The 25090-nt window shown below is 34.8% G+C and overlaps 3 protein-coding genes across 4 annotated transcripts; 1 reads left to right on the top strand and 2 right to left on the bottom strand.

Moving 5' to 3' along the window:
• Positions 1–1654: 1654 nt before the first annotated feature.
• Positions 1655–3777, top strand: LOC129883987 (receptor-like protein EIX1). Its single transcript, XM_055958377.1, has 2 exons — positions 1655–2817; positions 2928–3777. Exons 1-2 carry the CDS (start codon positions 1655–1657, stop codon positions 3775–3777), a joined length of 2013 nt encoding a protein of 670 aa, XP_055814352.1.
• Positions 3778–5652: 1875 nt separating this feature from the next.
• Positions 5653–6899, bottom strand: LOC129886202 (acetylajmalan esterase-like). The gene is made up of 3 exons (XM_055960781.1): positions 6569–6899; positions 6283–6492; positions 5653–6170 (listed from the first exon to the last, which is right to left on the bottom strand). Exons 1-3 carry the CDS (start codon positions 6846–6848, stop codon positions 6004–6006), a joined length of 657 nt encoding a protein of 218 aa, XP_055816756.1. The 5' UTR covers positions 6849–6899; the 3' UTR covers positions 5653–6003.
• Positions 6900–16156: 9257 nt separating this feature from the next.
• On the bottom strand, positions 16157–18027 carry LOC129886200 (acetylajmalan esterase-like). Of its 2 annotated transcripts, none has more exons than XM_055960778.1 (5): positions 17727–18027; positions 17442–17648; positions 17214–17362; positions 16743–17016; positions 16157–16389 (listed from the first exon to the last, which is right to left on the bottom strand). In XM_055960778.1, exons 1-5 carry the CDS (start codon positions 18010–18012, stop codon positions 16172–16174), a joined length of 1134 nt encoding a protein of 377 aa, XP_055816753.1. In that variant the 5' UTR covers positions 18013–18027; the 3' UTR covers positions 16157–16171. The 2 variants fall into 2 exon arrangements, with proteins under 2 accessions (XP_055816753.1, XP_055816754.1); XM_055960779.1 differs by having other exon boundaries at positions 17442–17597; positions 17727–18021.
• Positions 18028–25090: the final 7063 nt, after the last annotated feature.

Genomic DNA, 25090 nt, shown 5'->3' with positions numbered 1-25090 from the left:
CTAGAAGAAGAAAGCACAAATTGTACTTGCCTGTAATTGAAAAGTACGGAATGATCATTTTTGATTAAAAAAATGATAATTGGGCTATTTTAAGAAATGATTTATGATGAAGGGATTATTTTGCTGAATTATCAACACTTTGTTTGGATGGTTGTTACGTATTGTTTCACAATGTATCATATTGTATTGTATTATACCGTATCGTATTGTTTTCATGAATATAATGTTTGAATAAATTGCATCGTTCTCTATCGTTACATAATGTCACACATTTATAATTTGAATGATAAATTTACAAAAAAGATAGGATACGGGGTAGAGCTATTATGAAAAGATAAGGTAAATTATAATTACTATTAAATAATAAGTAAAGACAAAATGAGAAAAAAATATTAAAGTATCACACGATCATACAAAATCACTAAATGGGTGTTTTGTTGTTACCTAACATGGATTTAAACCATACGATACAATAAAATTTAAATAATAATCAAAACAAATATTGTATTTAAACTAACAATACAATACAATAGGATATAACGGATTACAACTATCCAAACAAGGTGTTAATTAATTGGTTACCTAAACGACGCCTATTATTGGAATTTTGAAGCATCAATTTGAGGTGTGAGTGTTGGGTTCGTATCTACATATTATTTTAGAGTTATTTTTTAGCTTAATTTGAGCTGGGTAGTTCACATTTGTGTGGTTGAAGAGAAGGTTTTGATGGAGAAATGAAGAAGAATAAAAGGAAAAAACACAAATATTTGGCCTATAAGTTTCATCAACTTTAACCAATCAACTCATGTGTTGTACAATTGCCAATTGGACCTGGATGGCCTGTGGGTAAACTGCTTCGTCAATAAAACATTGTTGTCATGGGGAGTAATATAAACTTACGATCCATGCTTAAATAAAACATTTTTGCGCTATCATCATAATTTAACATGTTATAGTAGGCCGTGTACTTGATTTTCTGGCTAAAAATGTATTCACTTTATAAGAGACCTAATTGTGTAAACACTCTAATTAACATTGAGATTCAAGTGCTGAGCAGTCTACAGGTATTCCATTTCTATGTGGTCTTATTGCATGTTCCATAAAATCATTCATGGAGGATATTATACTACACTGTACTATGCATGTTCATTTACATCTGTTATTTTATGATATATAATGGTATCACAGAGGCGAAATCTTTTGATGACATTTTATATAAAAATTGTGTAGCTTTAATGTCAATCTTGGATACTTCAGGAGAGTCGAAAAATCAGTTCCGTTTTATTATGATTTTTTGAGATAATAACTATTAATTGAGTGACTATATGAGAAATCAACTCTGTGATTGTCTCTAGGCTCTTCAGCTGAGGTATACAGAGGACCTCAATTATCGCTAATCTTTGCCTTCCATTTCAGCTAGTTAATTAGCACTATTATTCCACAGGACTTGACTTGACCTTCAAAATATTTGCCCTTTTCTCAATTACCCAGACTACAAGTTACTTGTTACCATCTAAGACAGTAGTGAAGCTGAATCGGAGAAATGGTCATCTGTTATGGGTTGTCTTTCTATTTAAACGGGCCCAAATAATTAATACTAGCAATATACAGTACATTAAACTTACCCATCTCTATTAGTATAAGATAAACTGAAATGGCATGTTGGAAAATTTTAGTTGCTCTACTTGTTTTATTTTTTCTATGCTTTCCTCTACCTGTTTCAGTCAAAGCCATTAAAACTACATCTTTACCTCTCAGAAACACTACTGAAGCCAAAGTGAGATGTGTTGAAAGTGAGAGGAATGCTCTATTAAGATTCAAGCGCAGTCTCACAGATCCCTCTGACCGACTGGCTTCTTGGGTTGGCAAAGAATGCTGCATCTGGAAAGGCGTAAATTGTGACATCCAAACTGGTAATGTCATCAGCCTTGATCTCAATGATAGAACAAACAATTGCTATTGGAAGAAAATAGGATATTTGATTCCAGGCAATTCAACATGCTTGGGTGGCAAGATAAGTCCTGCTTTACTCGACTTGCATCACATGGAGTATTTAAACCTTGGTGGTAATGACTTCCAAGGACTTACCACTCCCAATTTCTTGGGTTGTCTTGAAAAATTACAGTATCTTAACCTTTCTTTTTCATCTCTTATTGGTGTTCCTCCTTCACTTGGAAATCTATCCAATTTGCAGTATCTAAGCCTCCGTGCATATTCCTATCCTTATAATACTGTTGAAAGAAATTGGGTCAAAGATTTGAATTGGGTTTCCTGTCTGTCTTCTTTGAAGTATCTTGATATTTCTTATGTGAACCTTTCTTCGGCAACACTTTGGCTTGAGTTTATTAATAAGCTGCCATCCTTAGCGACTCTCATTTTGCAAAACAGTAGTCTCCACTATCTCCCTCACTCCTTACCAAAATGGAATATGACTTCTCTTTCTTATCTCTGCCTTTCACAGAATTACTTTGTTAATTCTATGTTGCCTAAATGGTTGTCTAATGCCACCACCCTTGAGGCACTTGTTATGGAATACAGCAACATCCAAGGCCCAATATCAAATGTTGAATGGGGTAAACTCTGTAATTTGAGGAAGTTGTATCTAGGGCAGAACAAACTTAATGGAGACATAAGTAGAGTGGTGGAAGGATTATCCAGCTGCAGCAACATGACTATAGAGGTATTAACTCTAGGTGTAAACGTGTTGACAGGGCAATTGCCAAATTCATTAGGACATCTGAAGAACTTAAGGATTCTTAGTATTTCTTTTAATATGGTATCTGGCCCGGTTCCAGCATCTATTGAGCAGCTTTCACGGTTGGAAATTTTGTACTTGGGAGAGAATCAACTGAAGGGAGCCTTGCCTGAGAGTATTTTTAATTTATCTGAGTTAACTGAGTTGCGGCTGACAACAAATGCTTTGGAAGGCAATCTTTCACAAAATCACTTTGCAAGACTCCATCAATTGAAAGTTTTATCCCTATCTTGTGGAAGAAGTTTTTCAGTAACTTGAGCAATGAATGGGTTCCTCCATTTAGCCTCTCAGCTATCGAGCTTAGAAGTTGCAGTTTGGGTCCCAAGTTTCCAACATGGCTAAATACTCAAAAGCAACTTCAGTGGGTCGTTCTCTCTAATAACTCCATTTCAGATGCTATACCTCCTTGGCTTTGGACGCTGTGCTCACAATTGCAATATCTTGATCTATCAGATAATCAAATTGGTGGAAATCTTCCGAGGATAGTAAATTTTCCATTGACATACCAAAGCTGGACGATGGGTTTCTATTTTAGTTACTATTATGGTGTCGTGGTAGACTTGAGGTCCAATCGGTTCCATGGTTTGTTGCCTCTTTGGCCAAATGTGACACATTTGAATCTTGCTAACAATTTGTTTTCAGGATATATACCCTTAAACATTGGTCATGTGATGACAAAACTTCAAGTGTTAGATCTTTCTGGAAATGCTTTTATAGGATCTATACCACATTCCATAACAAGAGTGAAGCAGCTATTGAGATTGGACCTTTCAGACAATCATTTGTCTGGAAAGATTCCTGATTGGTGGTATGATTTGCAACAACTTCAAGTCATAGATTTGTCAGGGAATAATCTTTCAGGTAGTATTCCTCCTTCAGTTTGTTCACCACTTTCACTTTTTTGGTTGAGATTGTGCCGCAATAACCTTTCTGGAGAGCTTCCACAATCATTGAGGAATTGCAAGAGCTTGCTTGCACTTGATATTGGAGAGAACAAAATCAATGGCACCATACCGGAGTAGTTTGGAGAAAGTCTCTCATCTCTGCAAAAGCTCAGAATAACGGGTAACATGATTGATGGACACATTCCACCACAAATATGCCAACTTTCTAACCTCCAAATTCTCGATCTTTCACATAACAAATTGACAGGTTCTATCCCTTTTTGCCTGGGAAGCTTGAGAGGTCTCAAGTTGGTGAAATTTTACAAGTGGTATCCCAATTACTACTATTTCAACTATGTTTTTACGCCCAAGATGGTGTTGATTAAGAAGGGAACATGGATGACATACACCTCTACCTTAGATCAAGTGAATCTTATTGATCTTTCCCGCAACAATCTTCAGGGTGAAATCCCGAATGAGATAACAGGTCTGTCAGCCTTGGGCACTCTGAATTTATCTTGGAACCAATTATCAGGAAGAATTCCAGAGGACATAGGGATCATGCAGCAATTGGAAACACTAGACCTTTCATCTAACCATCTCTCAGGTCCTATCCCGTTAAGCATGACATCCATCACTTATTTGAGCTATCTCAACTTGTCACATAACAACCTTCATGACCCTATCCCATCAGCAAATCAATTTGGAACCTTTACTGATCCTTCGTGTTTTGAAGGTAATCCAGAACTTTGTGGGAAACCATTGACAACTGATTGCTCCGTACCCAGGAAAAGAGAAATAGAAGATGATGCTGAGCATGAAATAAGGCTTTGTTTTTTTGTGAGTGCGGGTGTGGGATTCGTTGCCATGTTTTTGGCGACATTTATTAGCTTGATGATAAAGAAGTCGTGGGCGTACTGCTGCTTCCATTTCATGGAGGAAGTTGGAGAAAGAATTATCAGGTGCTGTTTGGCCTTCATGACTTGCTTGAATAGGATTTTTAGCGTCAGAAGGAACTAATTTCCATTGCATTATTGTTCTTTCTGTTTGGTGTTTATAACTGGAGTTTTGATTTTGTTGCAGTGAAAATATGGCAATGCATTATTGTACTTTCTGTTTGGTGTTTATATCTGGAGTTTTGATTTTGTTGCAGTTAAAATATAGCAATCTCTGTATTTGAGTGAAAGTAAAAGCTTTGTTATTATGTTCGTCCCTAAAGTTTGTGTTTTTTTACTTAATGAAACAATAGATTATATTACACCTAAATAATCGAAGGGTAAATTACTTTAGAAAGACCCATCTAGATTGAACACTCCAATTATGGTGCTATTGTCAGATTAAGTTCATAACAAGTCTGAGCTATGTATCTATAAGTAAAATCAAGCCTTGAAAGAAAGATTGAAGGCACTACTCAAATTGAGAGAATAGCATTCAAGAGAGTAACATTGATCCACTTTCCCAATAAAGACAAATCACTTGCTATTTTAATTTGTTATCAATTAGCCATTTTCCCCCAAAAAAAGAACAATTACTCTGTTGCTCTCTATCAAACTCAAATAATGATAATCAAAGAAGTCAAAAAATTATTCATGCGTAAAATTAAAAATTAAAAAAGTAATTTTTTACTTCTTTTAGATGAAAGGGGTATATGTGAGTCATTTTTTGTAACGGTGGGGTATAAATGAATCACTTTTATAACGGTGGGTATATGTGAGTCATTTATGTAATGATAGAGGTATATCTAAGTCACTTTCATAATGGGCGTATAAAGGGCAACTCGGTGCGCTCCCGCTATGCGCAAGACCACTTTCATAATAGGGTATATTAGCTTTAAATGACAAAGTTGGGGGTATATCATGACATTTTCCCTTATTATTATTTTTAATCTTTTCTTAATATGTTAAAAGTGAAAATCTATTTTTAAAATTTTTGGGAGGTAAAACTAAACGAAGTATTATGGCTTTCTTAATTATGAATCTCTAAATTTAAAAAACAAGTAAAATGATCTTTTAATTACTTATATTAGGGTGGACAGAAATACTGAAAAACCAAAGAAATGAACTTCGGTTCGGTGTCTATTCTATTTTTCGCTTGAGGTGTCCCGAAGAACCCAAATGTTACCGGTGAGAGGCTGATTTCTATTACAGTGACTGATCGTTGCTGCTTAAGAAGTGTGTATTTTTAATCTGCGAGTTCAATAATTAGTTTCTACTATTATTGACCGATGATAATAGGTATCAGGAAATTGTTAGCAGAGTATTTTTTCAGGTTCTCTTCCATGTGATAAACCTACTTTGATTTCTTCATCACACCAGGCCTCTTACCATCACGAGATTGTGACAAAGGCTATTTAAATTTTGAAGATTAAAGGAATATACTCACTCTAACACCATGAATGATGTTTTGAACAACTTTTGGCACCATTCTTCGCAACTCGTCCATGGTTTTACCTTGCAATAAGCCAAAAATGAATTCATTTCCTCCGATTTCTCCAACTAGGAAAAGTGACGTGTTCAATTTTTCTGGACAATCTAGCAAGCAAGAAGAAATTAAGCAATTATTTGGATATATATATATATATATATATATATATATATATATATATATAGTTAATGCAACTTGCAGAATCGAATAATTAATTACCAGAGGAGCAGATGTTGAGTAAATGAGAAGACATCCAATCAAGTTGCACACTCAATGAACTATTGGTACATCCTATATTAAGAAAGTTGTTCTCTGCTAGGTATTCGGCTGATAAAGCAGTAGCCCCTGATACTGCATAATTCACACCGTGACTAAAATCTGCATTTTCATCCTCCCACGGATTTAGCAGAGGAAGACCACATTCCAGCGCTGTATGATCACACAAATTAATCATCAAACATATATATAAAAGTAGTGTTGAGGATTCAAAGTAACCAATTCATACCTAAGAAATCAATGATGAGCATGCCATTAGAACAACGTCCGGTTACGTTCTGGTAAAAGTTCATTCCATATGGAGGTCCTATACACAAAGAATTAGATCCACAAAGGGTCTCTCTGATGCAATTGCCGGTATCCGACATTGAGTCGCCAAACTGATAAATTCTATCAATTCTGCAATTCATCAATCGTGGATTTTGAAGCTTTAATACTTGTTGAGCATCCCCAATTTTCATCATTAAAATGACCAAATAAATAACTAGGCCATCAACCAGTCTCATCATTGCTGCTATCCCAAAGAAAACTATTCAGTGTTTTACACACTATTCTACATATATGCATGTTAACCATAGCCTAAAATTAGCAAGCTGTCATGGTTAAGAAGCTGTTAGAATTAGTTAGAAGTTAGTTATAATTTGTTAGATATGGTTAGAAGGTTGTTAATGAATGGTTAGAATTAGTTAGTACATGAGTGTACAAAATACATAAATACATCACACTATACAAAGTGTGAGTATATAAGGATATAACAATACACTGTACAATTACATTTCTACATTTTACTGATATTTCTTTCTCTCTCTAACTTTACTCTCCCTTCTCTCTTCTCCCCTTCTCCTCTCTTCTCCTCTTCGTCTGCATCTTCTTCTTCTCTTCTTTTCTCTTTTCATCACTTTATCTTCATGTCAAAGCTCCACTGATGGAGTCATCATGATATCAGAGCCTACAAGGATCGTAGGGTAAAAGAAGAAGCTCACAACCGGCGACCTAGATTCCAGTAGAAGAAGTTAATCGGTGATCTAGGGCTCAAGCTGTCAATAGAGATGTATACAGCTGAAGCTACATCGGGAGCTATGGAAACTGGTGATGCAAACCTGAACGGAGCACATGCAACTGCTGATCCATCCAGCTATGAAGCTTCGATTATAGGCCACAATCACCCTATATATCTTCATCAAAATGACACTCTAGGTAGTTCCCTAATTTCTCTTCAGCTCACAGGCTCCGAGAATTATGCTGTGTGGAGTAGGTCTATGCGAATTGGACTCTTAGGTAAAGGTAAATTGGGCTTTGTTGATGGAAGGTTCCCTGAGTCTCAGTTTGCACCTGAGCTGTCTAACATCTGGGAGAAGTGTAATGTTGTAGTTTTGTTGTGGATAATGAATGCTGTTACACCTGGTTTGCTGAGCAGTATTGTTTATGTTGGTGATGCACACAAGGTATGGAGTGATCTGAAAGAGAGATATGACAAAATTAATGGTGCTCACGTATTCCAACTGCACAAGGAAATTCACAGTTTTACACAAGAAACTATGATTGTTACTGAATACTACACACATCTAAGAGGTCTGTGGAATGAATTTGACTCTATCATGCCATGTCCAGGGTGCTCCTGTGCTGAATCAAAAAGGTTCCAAGAGCACTTTAAGTACTAGAGGCTGCTCGAGTTCCTTATGGGACTCAATGAGTCGTATTCAGCTGCTCGAGGTCAGATACTATTGCAGAACCCAATCCCTAACCTAAAAAAAGCATACTCCTTGATAATAGATCATGAAAGCCAAAGAAATCTGGCAAGTACAGGTTATGAGAATGTTCCCTCTAGAATTGTTGAAAGCACTGCTTTATTCACTAAGAAATGTGGATGTGGTCCTAATTAGGGTGGCAACTTTGGCCATCAACCAGGGGGTGATGGTAACTCAGGAAGAGGACACTACGATAACCAATATAAGCCACCAAAATTCCAGAAGTCATTGCTTGTATGTGAGGTGTGTGGTTACAAGGGGCACTCCAAGGAGTAATGTTTCAAAGTGAAAGGCTATCTAGCTGGATGGAAGTCAAAGAAGAAGAGGGAAAACTCCAACTCCAATTCATATGCTAATCAAGCTGGAGTCACTCAATTTACTAGCCCACATCCTACTGTTGACACACCTACACCTTTAACATTCTTCACACAGGATCAATATCATCAAATCCTGCAGATGCTGGCCAAAAGAAGTGAAAATGAAGGTGATTTCTTAGCTAAAGCAGCTACTGCATGTAGTTCTCTATCTGCTTTGGTATCTAAATATGTAGATAAAAGCTGAATAGTTGACACAGGAGCCACAAATCATATGGCTCCTAAAGCTGATCTGTTAACTAATTGCCACACAGTACCACCATCTAAGAGGAGACAAGTACTTTTACCCACTGGAAGTGTTGTATCAATTTCACATATTGGCAGCACTCACATTCTTGATAATCATCGTGTTGACAATATCCTATTTGTTCCTGACTTCAAATGCAATCTCCTATCTGTATCACAACTCACCAAAGAACTCAACTGTATGGCAACCTTCTTTCCTGACTTCTGTATTTTTCAGGATCTCTTCAGTGGTCAGGTTAAGGGGATTGGTAAAGAGGATCAAGGTCTCTACATTCTCAAGGAAAGTGGTCTAAAGACAGCAGTCAATGGTGCAGCAACTCAGTCTCCAAATGTAGTCCCTGCTCTCCCTACAAAGAGCAGTGTCACCTCATCTTCTAACTCTGCTTCTGCTTCTCTATGGCATCTAAGACTAGGCCATGTACCTGTAGATATAATAAAGAAATCTTCCAGTATTGATATTCTAGAAATTGATCACTCTTCTTGTACAGTTTTCCCACTTGTTAAGCAAACTAAACTCCCTTTTCCTGTAAGTTCTCATGTTTCAAATGCTATACTTGAGCTGGTTCATTGTGATATTTGGGGTCCCTACAAAGTACCTACTCATGATGGGAAAAAATATTTTATGACTGTGGTAGATGACTACTCCAGGTTTACTTGGGTTTTCCTTATCCCTTCTAAATCTGATGACATTGTGGTGTTAAGAAACTTTTTTACACAGGTTCACAATCTTCACTCCATAATTGTTAAGTCTCTGAGAACTGACAATGGAAGTGAATTCTTCAGTACTGCATTTCAGACCATGTTGTCTAACCTTGGCATCCTACATCAGAGTACTTGTATATACACTCCTCAACAAAATGGTATTATTGAGAGAAAGCATAGAACTATCTTGGAGATGGCCAGGGCACTCAAGTTTCAATCCTCTATTCCCTTGAAATTCTGGGGTGAATGTATCACCACTGTAGTATATCTCCTCAATAGAATTCCCTCCAAATTGCTGCAGTATAAGCCTCCATTTGAACTACTCCATTAACATCCTCCCTCCTTCACACATCTTAAAGTCTTTGGATGTCTTTACTATGCACATGCCCCCATATACCTGACAAATTCTCTCCTAGAGCTATATCTGCTGTTTTGATGGGCTACTCCTCTTCACAAAAAGGGTACCTACTATATGATCTGCACTCACATTCCTTCTTTATTAACAGACATGTAGTGTTCAAAGAGGATCTTTTTCCCTTCAAGGATGTGCAAGTCTCTCCTAATCCTATATTTCCAGTCCTCACACTGCTAGAATCCTCCACTTCCCCTCCCTCACCTATAGTAACTCCTGAGCACCCCCAGCCTCCACTACCTTACCCTGATATATCTCTCTTTCCCTCTGCTCTTGTCTCCTCTAGGAGATCCTCTAGATCTAGTAAGCCTCCCTCCTGGCTGCAAGATTATATTACTACTCCTTTTAGTTTCTCCTGTTCTTTTCCCATTGCCAATCACATCTCCTATGGTCATCTATCTCCATCCTACAGCTCTTGTCTTGCTGCCTACGCAGCTCTCATTGAACCTTCTTTTTACAAAGCTGCTTCTCTTGACCCTCAATGGGTTCAGGCCATGCAATTGGAGATTGATGCTTTGGAAGCTAATAACACCTGGTCCTTGGTTGACTTGCCCCCAGGCAAGAAAGCTATTGGCTGTAAATGGGTCTACAAGATCAAATATAAATCCACAGGTGAAGTTGAAAGACTGAAAGCTAGACTTGTGGCCAAAGGGTTCAATCAGCAGGCAGGCCTTGACTACAGTTAAACCTTCAGTCCAGTTGCCAAAATGGTTACTGTCAGGGCTGTTATTGATCTTGCTGCCTCTAGGGGATGGGTCCTTCATCAGATGGATGTTCACAATGCCTTTCTCAATGGGAACTTATTAGAAAAAAGTCTACATGTCTATACCTGATGGGTTTGCTAGACAGGAAAAGTCCACTACTAAGGTCTACAAACTCAATAAATCACTGTATGGACTCAAACAAGCCCCAGGCAGTGGAACCTGAAGTTGACTGAGTCCTTGTTGAAGTTGGGATTTAACCAAAGTCACTATGACTACTCCTTGTTCACCAGGAAAGTTGACCAAGATATTCTTGTTGTGCTGGTTTATGTGGATGATCTGTTAGTCACTGGGAGCAACACATGCTTAGTAGAGGACACAAAAAAAGATCTACATTGTCAATTCAAAATGAAAGACCTAGGTGAACTGAAGTTCTTTCTAGGCATTAAGTGTGCTAGATCCAGTCAAGGAATACATATCTCTCAGAGGAAATATGCTCTTGAACTGATTGCTGAATGTGGCCTAGGAGGAGCTAAGCCTGCAGGAACACCATTTGAGCAGAACAAGAAGCTTACATCAGTGAAGTATGATGAACACATTTCACCTGAGAGCAGTGTTGATGATCAGATACTACATCAGCCTGAAAGATATCAAAGACTTGTGGGAAGACTCCTATACCTCACTATGACCAGACCTGATATAGCCTTCCCAGTCCAGGCACTAAGCCAGTACATGCACAATCCTAAAGAGTCACACATGGAATCAGCACTTAGAGTTGTCAGATATCTCAAGGAAGCTCCAGGTTTGGGACTGTTAATGCCATTTGTAAATACAAATGCACTCACTACCTACTGTGACTCAGACTGGAGAGCTTGTCTTGAAACAAAAAAGGTCAGTCACTGGATATCTGGTGAAGTTTGGTGGAGCACTAATCTCTTGGAAATCAAAGAAACAAGAGACGATGTCCAGGAGCTCAGTAGAAGCTGAGTTTAGAAGCATGACCAACTGTGCAGCTGAGATCACTTGGCTGTTAAGCTTGTTCAAGGAGCTGGAAGTTCACATTGAGACACCTGTTAACATGATGTGTGACAGCAAGGCTGCAATCCAAATTGCTGCAAATCCCATCTTCCATGAAAGGACCAAACATATTGACATAGACTGCCACTTTGTAAGAGAAAGAATCTGCTAAGGCATGCTGAAGACCAGCTTCATACACACAAAGGAACAGTTGGCAGATATCCTCACAAAAGGCTTAGGGAAGGTTCAACATCAACATCTGCTGAACAACCTTGGAATGCTGAATCTCTTCAAACCATGAGCTTGAGGAAGAGTGTTAACCATAGCCTAAAATTAGCAAGTTGTCATGGTTAAGAAGCTGTTAGAATTAGTTAGAAGTTAGTTATAATTTGTTAGATATGGTTAGAAGGTTGTTAATGAATGGTTAGAATTAGTTAGTACATGAGTGTACAAAATACACAAATACATCACACTATACAAAGTGTGAGTATATAAGGATGTAACAATACACTGTACAATTACATTTCTACATTTTACTGATATTTCTTTCTCTCTCTAACTTTACTCTCTCTTCTCTCTTCTCCTCTTCTCCTCTTCGTCTGCATCTTCTTCTTCTCTTCTTTTCTCTTTTCATCACTTTATCTTCATGTCAAAGCTCCACTGATGGAGTCATCAATGCAGTAACCACAATGTGTTATTACTCTGGTGTTCAAATTAGGAAATCTGAAAAACTTTTATAGATCGGAAAATACAAACTTTTGTTTAGAAAAAAAAATTAATTTTTTTTAGACCACAGAATTTACCCACGTGACATAAAGATACATGTACTTAGGGTTGTTCACAGTTTTGATCCAAATAAAAAATTTAACCAAACTGAATAAAAAAACCGATATTTGATTTGGTTTGATTTGGTTTGATTTTAAATTTGAAAAACCGATAATATTTGGTTTGGTTATGGTTATAGTAAAAAATAACTGAATAAATAACCGAACCAAACCGATAATTATATACATAAAATTTATAATTATTTATATGTATAATATTAGCTTTTCATAAATAATTAAAGATATTTTATACTTTTAATTAGTAATTTAATTTTGATATACTTATTTTTAAGGCCTCTTTTTTCCTTTTACAATTCTGATTTCTGTTCCACTTCTAACTTAAGAACAAGAGAAGCAGAAGCTCACGTTTCTCACAAAGTCACAGTCATAGACTCACAGTGAAGTCTCAAGAGCAACCTCAACTCCTCAAGTACAAGACTGTCAAATTTTGAGAAGGTTTGTACGAAATTTTTCAAATTTTAAGTTGATTTTAAGTTGTTTCCTTTTTTGTTTCGAATGTTTAAGTTGTTTCCTTTTTTATTTCGAATGTTTAAGTTGTTTCCTTTTCTGTTTCGAATGTTTAAGTTGATTTTAAGTTGTTTCCTTTGCTAGCTACTTGATTTTAACTTAAGTTGTTTCCTTTTCTGTTTCAAAATTTTACCTTTATTTTTTCTTGTCCGAATGGGTCCTAAACTTCTAATATTTTTCAGATGAAAAGGACAGTTACAGAGGTTGAACATTTGGAGGTTCCTAAAGATAGTTCAGTAACACCAACATCTGCTGTAACTCAAGCACATGGTAATACTCTTAATACTTCTTCAGTGCGTAAACCTCGTAAAAAGCAAAAAAGAACTACTCCTTGTAGTCGATACCCTAGCCCTAGGGATAATGGTAGAAGAACATCTGAAATTTGAGATCATTACACACGGTTTACTAATAAAATGGGAAAACTGAGGGCAAAATGCAAGTACTGCCCCAAAGACTGGTCTTGCCTTTTTAATTATAGGACTTCTAATCTTAGGGGATATTTGCTTAACAAGTGTGAGAAATACCTTTTTAAGACCATTGATAGGAAGCAGACAACACTCAATATTAAATCTATTAAAGGAGGGGGACAAGGAGATTTGGAAAAGGTTGTTTATAATGTTGTCGAAGTTAGAAGGGCCATTCCTGAGTTTGTTATAATAGATGAAAAACCGTTTAGAGTCATTGAGGGGGAAGACTTTAAGAGGCTAATGACAGTTGTTTTGCCTAATTTTGAGTTATCTTTTCGCATTACTGTTGCTAGACAATGTTTAAAAATTTATGAAAAAGAGAAACAAAAGCTTAAAAGGCTTGTTAAAGATCAACGTGTTTGTCTTACTAGCGACACAAGGACGTCAATCCAAAATTTAACTTATATGGTCCTTACGATTCACTGGATTGATGATCAGTGGAATTTGCAAAAAAAAAATTCTTAATTTTTTTCAAACTCCAAATCATAAGGGTGAGACAATTGCAAATGGAATTGAAGCTTGTTTGTTAGATTGGGAGATCGAGAATATATTCACGGTGAGACTAGATAATGCACCAACTAATTATGCTGCAATCACGTACTTGAAAGGGAGAATTAATGAAAAGAATGGTGTCATCTTGGGAAATGATTTTTTACACGTTCGGTGTAATGGTCATATCTTGAATTTGATTGTAAAAGAAGGATTGAGTGAACAAAATGAGTCCATTTCTCGGGTAAGGTGTGCTGTGAAATATGTTAAGTCTTCTCCTCCAAGATCTACTTCTTTTAAGTCATATGTTGAGAAGGTAAAACTAGACACCCATGGCCTTTTGAGTTTGGATGTTGAGAGGAGGTGGAACTCTACATACTTGATGTTAAATACAACTGTACAATTTGGAAAAGCCTTTTCAAGAATGTATATTGATGATCATAAGTACTTTAACTATTGTCTTGAATTGAGTGGAACAACAGTGCATTCATCTTCGGAAGATTGGAAGAATGTGAAAGTCTTTCTCAAGTTTCTTGAGATTTTTTATAAAACCACTTTGAAGTTTTCGAGTACTTTGCATGTTACTTCAAATTATTTCTTCCATTAGCTTTTTAATCTTCAAAGCATAATTTTCCAGTATTCGAATTGTAGTGTTCAATTTTAACTGGTATGGCTAGGAAGATGAAAATTAAGTTTGATAAATATTGGGGTGATTTTGAGGATATGAACATGTTGTTATTTGTTGCCATTGTGTTGGATCCTCTCTATAAAATGAAGTATGTGAAGTTCCTTTTTAACAATTTGTATGATCCTGTGAAGGAAAATGGAAAGTCTACTAAAGTGGTGAACACTTTAACTTGCTTGTTTAATCATTATAAGAGTTCTATTTCTGGGCCTTCTAGTGAAAATATTGGAGATCAAACTAGTGTGATGAGTCAAATTGGTGCAATCAATAGCTCTGATGTGTGGCAATCGCAATGGAAGAAATTTCTTGAAGATGAGAATGATGTTGATAATAAGTCTGATCTTGAAAAGTATTTGATGGATGATCGGGAGAAGATTAAGGATTTCAATATCTTGACTTGGTGGAAATCTTCATCTGAAAGATATCCTATTGTCTCTAGGATTGCAAGAGATGTGTTTGCTATTCCTACATCTACTGTTGCCTTGGAATCAGCTTTTAGCACCGGTGGTCGGATACTTGATTGTTATCGAAGTTCTCTATCGACAAAGACATATGAAGCTCTTTTTTGTTGTCAACAATGGTTGCGGTCAACATCTAAAGAATGCAAGATTGAAGACCTTTTAGAAGAAATTCAAAAAATTGAGATTGCTGAAAAAGGTAATTTTACATAATTAACTATATGAATATTTGTTTCACTTGCTGCAAATTACTATCTTAGAAAGATAGTTGTTGAAACTTTGAGCTTTCTATGGTATTTTAGCTAATTGTTGTCACTTTAATATGTGTTGCTATACTTTAATATTGAGAGGTGATTACTGGTTTTGAGCCTTAAAATATTAAATTATACATTGTTTGTTGTTGGAAACTGAGCAGTTCCTGGCTGTACTATCATTAAGTACTACAACTCCTTTCACCGCTCAAATTGCCATCAGGGAGGCCCACATATTCAATATCTTGGTCATAAACAATCAAAAATGTCCATTATGTCCCCGTCATCTCAAAATAGTGCAAGGTCCAACAAATCTCACAGGATGTCGAATGGAGCACTAATAGGTTGGTTATTAGATTTTACTAACACAGAAATTAACGAGAGCGGGCCTAATTTCTCAAATCTACTGACACAAAACATATTTGTTGACTTGGGCCTTTTCCTCTTGGCCCTTAACATATTTGGGAAGGCTTCATGTATATCTATATACATTTTTGATTAAATGTTTTTGAATCATAATATAAGCTCACAATATACATGTGTGTATCAATTTATGAAAGAAGTATCTTTTATGTCTCCATGCTCACAATTTGTTTATTAATAATTTTGCTTTATGACTACCAAAATAATGAAAATGAGCCCGTTTGGATGGACTTAAAAAAATAACTTTTAGGTATGAAGTGCTTTTAGAACTTTGAAGTGCTGAAAGTTATTTGATATAATATTTTTGAATTATATGAATACCAAATAGTGAAAATAAATAGTTTTGTTTGGAAAAATAGTATAATTATTAGGCTGCAAAGTTACAAGATCAAAAGAAAAAACGAAATAGAGTTGGACTTCATTTTCTAAATAGCGTCTTAATTTTGTAAAAAAAAACGCTACGATTATGAAATACAAAAATAATCAAAAGAAATTAAAAACTTGCATTTAAACATGACAATTTAATTGGGGTACTATATCATTGATTAACCATTGTGTTATCCAGTTATATGCTTTTTGTGTCAAATGACCTCCATCCCAACTTATGTAAGTACTTGGATCTGCACACACTGGAACTCTCGGATCCCCGCACTTCATACCTTCTTTATAATTATAGTTTCCTCCTAATCCACAACATGCCTTCTGTAGAGTATTTTTCTCGAATCCTGAAAATTTGTTTCAAAAAAAATGGAAGTTAGTGAATTGCATGTCTTTCTTTACTTCACCTAATCGTCATATGCATCTTGTTTTTTTTTTTTTTTTTGTATTTATGCTTATGGAATATAACATATTTTACAATATTATTACTATAATTACTTTTTCTTCCTCATTCTCTTCAATTTCAGATAGTTAATAAAGCATAACAAATTGATAACTAATTTTTTCATATTTCTAGATTTCGGTTGCATACTGATAGTTTTCATAGGCTCTGCAATAATAACTATATCCACAATGATATGTTCTCTTCATTATCTCTCACTAATTGCTTCCACTAGTTCTTAAATTATTATCCACTTACCAAGAGCGACGGCATTTTGTTGAAGCCAGAGATAAGCGTTGTAGTAATCACCATAAATGATTGAAATGTTTGGATATTCTCTCTTCAACTCATGAATTGCTTGTTGCAAATGATTGTTGTAAGAAATTAAAACATTGTTCCATTCTTTCACGCAATGGTACTCATCGTAGGCAGTTGAGGGATTGGTCATGTAGAACGATAGTATAATTGGGAAACAACCTGCTGGAAAATTGCCTGGAACTATAATACGGGTAGCCCCAAAATCAATGATTGTCTAGAAAAAAGAAAACAGAAAAGGGTTAAAAACGATCTTAAATTATGCAAATTGAATAAAAACGTCCTTGGTTAATAATTGACCCAAAACTATCGAGGGCATTTTCTGGAAAAATAATAGTCATGGTTAGGAATCCAACTACAAGCAATGAAAGGTAGTGTGGTATTCATAAAAGATAGGAGATAAGAAGCACTTACTCTAACACTATTAATGATGGTGTGAACAATTTCTGGCGTCATTCTTCGCAACTCGTCTATGGTTTTACTTTGCTTTAAGCCATAATAGCTGTCATCTCCTCCTATTTCTCCAAGTATGAAAAGTGACTTTTCCAAATATTTTGAGCAATCTAGCAACAGGCGTTAATTAGCTTATTATTATTGTAAGTAGAGAATAATTAAACCACACCAATTACATAAATTCCTTACCAGGGGAACAAATGGATTTGAAATGATAAGACATCCAATCAAGTTGCACACTTAATGTACTATTTGTGAAGGACATAGCAATGTTATTCTCTTCTAGGGATTCCACTGATAAAGCAGTAGCCCCTGATACTGCGAAATTTGCACCATGACTAAAATCTGCATTTTCATCCTCCCACGGATTTAGGAGAGGAAGACCACATTCCATCGCTGTATTTAATATTATGAGAGACATATAAAACATAAATATATTATATAGTACGCAATTGGTGATTTAAACATATATACCTATGAAATCAATCATGAGCATGCCATCAGAACAACGTCCCGTTGCGTTCTGATAAAAATTCATTCCATATGGAAGTCTTCCGGTTTTAGTTTGAGCTCCACAATAGCTCTCTTTCAGACAATTTCCAGTATCCGAAAGTGAATCACCAAACTGATAAATCTTATCTATTCCGCATTTCTGCAGTCTTGGTTTTTCAAGCTTTAGTAATAGTTCTTGTGAATCAGCTTGAAGAACCAACAAACTCATTGCTATTATTATTATTAAGAAATGAAGCGCCATTGCCATAATACAAGTACCCGAATTTTGACACTATGGGATTACAAGTAAAATTATTGGGGTTATATAGATCGAGAGGGATAGGAAATTAGGAATTATTAAATTGCACTTTTTTATCTGAACGCAATGTGAAAACGGAAAAGGGTCAAATATATCCCTGTACTATTGAAAATAAGTTAAATATACCTCTTGTTATACTTTTAGGCTAAATATACCCCTCATGTTATCAAATATACTCCTCTCATTATACTTTGGTACAAATTCACTCTTATATTTAACCAAAGAACATTTGAAAAATTAAAATTAAATAACTCATTCCCAATTTTAAATATAACCCTAAATCTTCATTTGTTTTTTTTTCACAAAAGTTATTTCTATTTTAAAAATAAAAAGGTGAGATGTGTCACTTCAATAAAAAAAAAAATGTTCAACAGGAGTTTACATTTTTGATTATCATGACTGTTTGATTGCTAGGATGATTATATTATAATTTATGTATGCTATTTAATCATTATTTTAAATAATATTTGATAAATTTTGACACGCTAACAGTGTATTCCTTGGCTAAAGGAATTCTGCATCTATATTTTATATCTTATTAATAAAGCTACATTAATAAGAAATGTGAGTAAATTTTTTAAAATTTTACAGCATTTTCTATCTTATCATTTTGTAAGAAAAAAAAACTCAAATTAATACTTAGAAATTTCATATATTAATACTTAAAATTATGCAGCGCATTCTGTATTAACAAAATAATTAATTGTCTGAAGAAGGGGCCATTGAGTATGATCCCAAATGTCTAATCGTATGTATACGATCTCTCAATTACGTTTTAACCCATTAATTTATTAATTTCTATGTGTGAGAGATCCAAGAAAAATGGAGGTAAATCTAAATGAAAAAGGAGTGGAATAGAAACAATAAAAACGTGTAATTAAAATATGATGGAGACAACAAAACCAGAATGTACGACTACTTATGATAAATGGATGTAAAATTTTCGTGAATGACAACAAAACCAGTGGTCCACTTGCTATTTACTTTATTTTGTGGCTATAAAATGGTCCTTTTCCGCGTAAAAATGTAAAAAAACATAGATACGACAACTTCCTCTTGTTGTCTCACTATCTGTTTTTCTAATTAATTTATAAAGTTAGTTTATTTTATAACACGTTATTAGCACGAGTCTCCACCGCTTTGAACTATATTTTTAAGAAGGTAACAAAAAGGGTAAGAATTTTATTTTTTTAAAATGTCTAATATCTCAAAACTTGAATTTGTTGCTCTTGATATTTCTGGAAAAAGCTACTCATCATGGGCACTAGATGCCGAAATACATCTAGAATCGATGGATCTGGCAGACACCATCAAAGATGACAATACGGCATCTAGGTAAGTACTATTTGTGTACCTTATTTTAATTGTTAAGTATAATATTTCTACTAAATACATTAAATAAGTAACTGTTGCTCATAAGATGTTATATTAGAGATACATACATTAATGATAGTCGTTATGTATCAGATATATTTATTATAAATTCAAATTTATGTATCATGTTCAAAACTCATATATATCGAAAAATGATTAACAACAAAAAATCAAAAAAAAAACAATCAGTTGTTCTATCAATGTTGTGTCATATACATAACTATGAATATGATACAAACTCATATTGTTATAAAAATATTAGTGTTTATATATCAACAATTATATTTGATAATGTCTATAGATACATAACCTTCTAATTGAATAAGTTAATATGTATGTATCTAGTAATAAAAAATAACAAAATTTGTAACAATTATGTATCAAAGAAATAACTATGAACGTGATACATACTAATTTGTGTTTTAATAAATTAAGGTTCTGTATCAAAACTAATATTTGAGCACAATATATTATGCATGATAAAAATGTAATGTATCATAATATTGAAACGAAAGCATGATATATTAATTTAAGAAAAAAAACTAGATACATTAAAAATCTGAATCTATATGTATCACAAAAAGATGAACAAAAAATTAAAAATAAAATCAACAATCTGATTTGTTGAAAACAAAAAAAACGTGATGACAAAATCCTTCTGCTCATTCTTCTTTGCTCTGTACCAACTCCCGTAACTTCTTTTCACTTTCTACAATGGCACCATCCATAGATCTTGACTCAAAGCCCTTATCGGAGCCACCGCCAACTCCCGTATTTGGACCAACAACAATTTTTTGTTGTGTATTATATGTGCCTATAGCACCACTACAACGTACAAAAATGAGCTCTCAACGAAGCTTGGGCATATATGTTGTGTTTAATTCACCCTCCATAATTCGATATCTTGAACCGTTGACTGGAGATTTATTCACTGCTCGATTTGCAGATTATCGGTTTGATGAAACAACATTTCCACCATTAGGGGGAGAGAAAAAGGAAACCGAAAAAGAAATTGCGTGTAACATTTCATCACTATCTCATTTTGATCCACGCACCCGCACATGTGAGCAGGAGGTCTAGAAGATCATCTATTACAGAAAATAACAAATCAAATGTCAGATGTATTTACTTATTTAAAACGGATAACTAAGTCACATATCTCTGCAGTGAATTTGCCTATCCGAATTGATGTCCCAAAAGGACCATCTACTAGTATCATAGTCTCTGAATCCCAAACACGCTTGAAGCGTGGTAGAACATTGGGTTCAAAGGATAAAAATCCTAGAAAGAGAAGCGTGAGAAATAACAAAAATGATGCTACAAAAGAACCTCCCGAAGAAGGTCAAAATTTGAGTAATCCTGATATTCCTGAAGAAATTAGTGAACCCGAGATTCAAGTGAATGAAGAAATTTCAATAAGTTCTACAGGTGATGAGATAACTGTAGATCGATCGAAAATTATGGTGGATAATATTTTTGCATATAATTTTGCACTTAACCTGATGCAAGATAGTGAAAGTCTTGAGCCTAAATCTGTCGAAGAATATCGACATAGATGTAATTGGACAGAATGGCAAAAGGCAATTCAATCAGAATTAGACTTACTTGCTAAACGTGAGGTTTTTGGACCTATAGTCCAAACCCCTGAAGGTGTAAAACCAGTTGGCTATAAATGAGTTTTTGTGCGAAAATGAAATAAAATTGTAAGATACAAGGCACGCATTGTTGCACAAGGATTCTCTCAAAGACCCGGGGTTAACTATGAAGAAACATATTCACCTGTTATGGATGGACTAACTTTTCAATATCTCATCAGCTTAGCTGTACATAAAAATCTTAAAATATATCTAATGGATGTAGTTACAGCTTATCTTTATGGTTCGCTTGATAATGAAATTTACATGAAAATTCCAAAAGGATTAAAATTGCCTGAAGCATGTAATAAGTCTCGAAAGATGTACTCAATGAAATTGCAAAGACCATTATATGGTCTAAAACAATCAGGGCATATGTGGTATAATCGCCTTAGTGAGTACTTAATAAACGAAGGCTATATAAATGATGTCGTTTGTCTATGTGTTTTTATTATGAAAACGGAATTAGAGTTTGTTATATTCGCCGTTTATGTTGATGACATAAATCTCATTGGAACCTCTGAAGAGGTTCAAAAGGCAATTGAATATCTAAAGAAATAATTTGAGAAGAAAGATCTTAGAAGTACAAAACTTTGTCCGGGTCTGCAAATTGAACATTTAGTAGACGGGGTCTTTGTCCATCAATCTGCCTAAACTGAGAAAATCTTAAAATGATTTTACATGGATAAAGCACATTCATTAAGTACTCCAATAGTTGTTCGATCACTTGAAGTGGAAAAAGATTCATTTCGACCTCCTGATGAGGATGAAAAACTTCTTGGTCCTGAAGTACCATATCTCAGTGCTATTGGTGCACTTACGCATCTTGCTAACGCAACTAGACCTGATATAGTATTTTCTGTTAATTTGCTAGCAACGTATAGTTCATCCCCAACGCGAAGGCACTGAAACGGTATCAAACATATTTTGCGATACCTTAAGGGTACTATTGATATGTGTTTGTTTTATACTAAAAAAGGTTGTGCAGACCTTATTGGTTATGTAGATGCAGGTCATTTATCAGACTCATATAAAGTTGATCTCAAATAGGCTATTTATTTACACACGGAGGAACTGTTGTATCATGGTGATCTACAAAGCAATCTATTGTTGCTACTTCTTCAAATCATGCTGAAATAATAGCAATTCATGAAGCAAGTAGAGAATGTGTGTGGTTGAGATTGATGATACAGTTCATCAAAGAAAGATGCGGCTGGAAAATAATGTCAAAGTACCACAGTTATATTCGAAGACAATGTTGCGTGTATAGCTCAATTGAAATGTGGCTTCATAAAAGGAGACAGAATGAAACATATTACACAAAAATTATTCTTTATACATGATCTCTTGAAGAATGGTGATATTGATATACAATAAGTTCGTTTGAGTGATAATCTTGCAGATTTATTCACAAAGGCATTACCAACATCAACTTTTGAGAATCTAAGATATAAGATTGGAATGCGTTGTCTCTAAAATATCAAATGAAGTTTTCATCAGGAGGAGTAAAATACGCGTTGCACTCTTTTTCCCTTAACCAAGGTTTTGTCCCACTGGGTTTTCCTGGTAAGGTTTTTAATGAGACAACAATCAAGGCGTATTACCATATGTGTGTACTCTTTTCCTTCACTAGGCTTTTTCCCATTGGATTTTTTCTAGTAAGGTTTTAACGAGGCACAACATCTATGAATTTTGAAAATAACTATATATGTTCTTTCAGTAGAATTTTTATTTGGACATCCAAGGGGGAGTCTTATGATAAATGGATGTCATTTTTGTGGATGTCAATTGTATGTGGGGCCCACTTAAAGTGGGCCAGCTGCCCACTTGTTATTTCACTCATCTTGTGGCTATAAAATGACCCTTCTTAGTGCAACTTCCTCTCTTTCTCTCACTATCTGTTTTTCTAATTAATTTGCAAAGTTAGTTTATTTTATAATACGACTAAGCAATATATTAAATGGATTTGTTAGATATATTATTGTTTTGTCAAATTAATTATTTAAACCTTATTCTTTATGATATATAAAACTTATATTTTAAATTTGAGATTATTAAAACTACATGCAAGTGTTGATTCACTATTTAAAAATGCCTAAAAAAGGATGGTCAAAAGCGTTGCTTTTTAATAAAAACAAGGGTAAAACTACGTAGTCATTTTCTTGGTAAAGCGTCTCACCGCTTTTTAATTTGCGACGGACAAGGACACAAATATAGAAAAGAATAAATAAATTCAAATAAAGCGGCATATCATTTTTTCTTGAAACTAAACATAAAAATCATATCAGTAGTTTTGGATATTTATATAGATATACCTATGAAATCAGACGTTGCATTCTTGTTATATTGACCTCTGTCTTGAATATTTGAAGTTCCTCGTTTCTATGTTGTATTCTCAAGAGAACATTTTGGTTTACCATATTCCTTGTTTATCAATTTTGTTTAACAGGTGAGAGTATCTAAAAACTCCTTTAGTTCTAGTAGCTTACGCTGCTTAAACGATGAACCCTCTTGGTCAAAAAATTACATTGTATATATATGTCATGATTCAACCTACCGAGCCGTGCGGGCACCCACTATACACCCTAAGTAGGAGAATCCTTAACCATTCTAACAAACATTGCGGAAATTAAATCAAATTTGAATAATTGAACCAAGGTTCTAAAGAAAACTATATCAACTTAGAACATCTCAATTATACAAAAACCCACACGGATACTAGTCTAAATAGGTACAAGAGCTTTTAAGAATAGTAATAAAATAAAAGATCAATGACTCAGCTTCCACTATAAGGAAGAAAAATTAGAAGCTACTGGATGATTGCCTTCGTCTTCACCTAAGAGACATAATTGACCCTGCAACCAGATTATGTCAAGTGGCATAGCAAGAGTAGTATCAATACAAACAACACATACTGCATAATATATGAACAGAAAAAATAAGACATATCATAATAATTAAACTTTATCAATTTAGCCATCCCAACCAAATAAGTACACTCCTTACTCCACCTTAAGGTGTTCACCACTCTAAACTTCAGAATTACACTACTATTCTAGTTACAACTTAAGACATGTGGGTTATGAACCCACCATACTACTGTTCATTCACTATAACAGTCCCTACCTAACAACCTTAACTACTCAGTGATTTCATCCAACCATCACTAGTCCTAGTCCAACTGTCGTACAACACCAGGCATATCCATCTCACAACCACACTTTCTAACTCACCCCGAGTTCTAGTTAGCCACTACCCCTACCACAGTTACTCGTGGAAATCACAATGGTAAAACTCTCTGGCGGCTAGAAACCTCAACTTCTAAATCTATAAATATAGAATACGATTATACCATATAGATCACATCCAAGCTTAACATGGCCCATTCTCTTAGCCACCAATAAGTTTATTCAAGATCATGATTCCTTATAACTAACACACCTCAATTCAAGAGTTCACTTACTGGTCCTTAGTCTGTGGCTCATCTACCACTAACCTTATTATTAAATGAAAATACAGATATCATCAAGTCCTCTTATGGGACCATCCACACACACATACTTGGACCTCTCGGGGGACCCAATTCAATCATATTTGTGTTGGAGCGTGATATTCGATCCAAAAATATGTCGGAACATGACGTCCGATACACATATGTATCGGAACGTGAGACCCGATCTAGTTATACAAATCAACCATAAAATACCATCAATTGATAACATTATATCAATAGAACAGGTTCATCACAAACAAGCCAGTAAGTAATCATTTATATAAAAACTAACATGTTTTCCTTATCGGTACATATTTAGGCATATCATAAGTAACACAATTACACTCTTAAGACAATTTCGGGAATCCAACGAACACCCACACTACCCTATCTTTAAGGTTTATCATCAATCTCTACTTAGTGTTATATTTTGTAGCAATACTACGCCCATTGTAAAATAACTATTTGTATGCAATAATATCATCACCAAAAACACTTTCCCAAATCATTATAGCACCTTTTTACC

The sequence above is a fragment of the Solanum dulcamara genome, chromosome 4 (assembly GCF_947179165.1).
Source record: "Solanum dulcamara chromosome 4, daSolDulc1.2, whole genome shotgun sequence".
In the NCBI taxonomy this organism is placed as follows: domain Eukaryota; kingdom Viridiplantae; phylum Streptophyta; class Magnoliopsida; order Solanales; family Solanaceae; genus Solanum; species Solanum dulcamara.
This window is presented reverse-complemented; position numbering and strand designations above follow the sequence as displayed.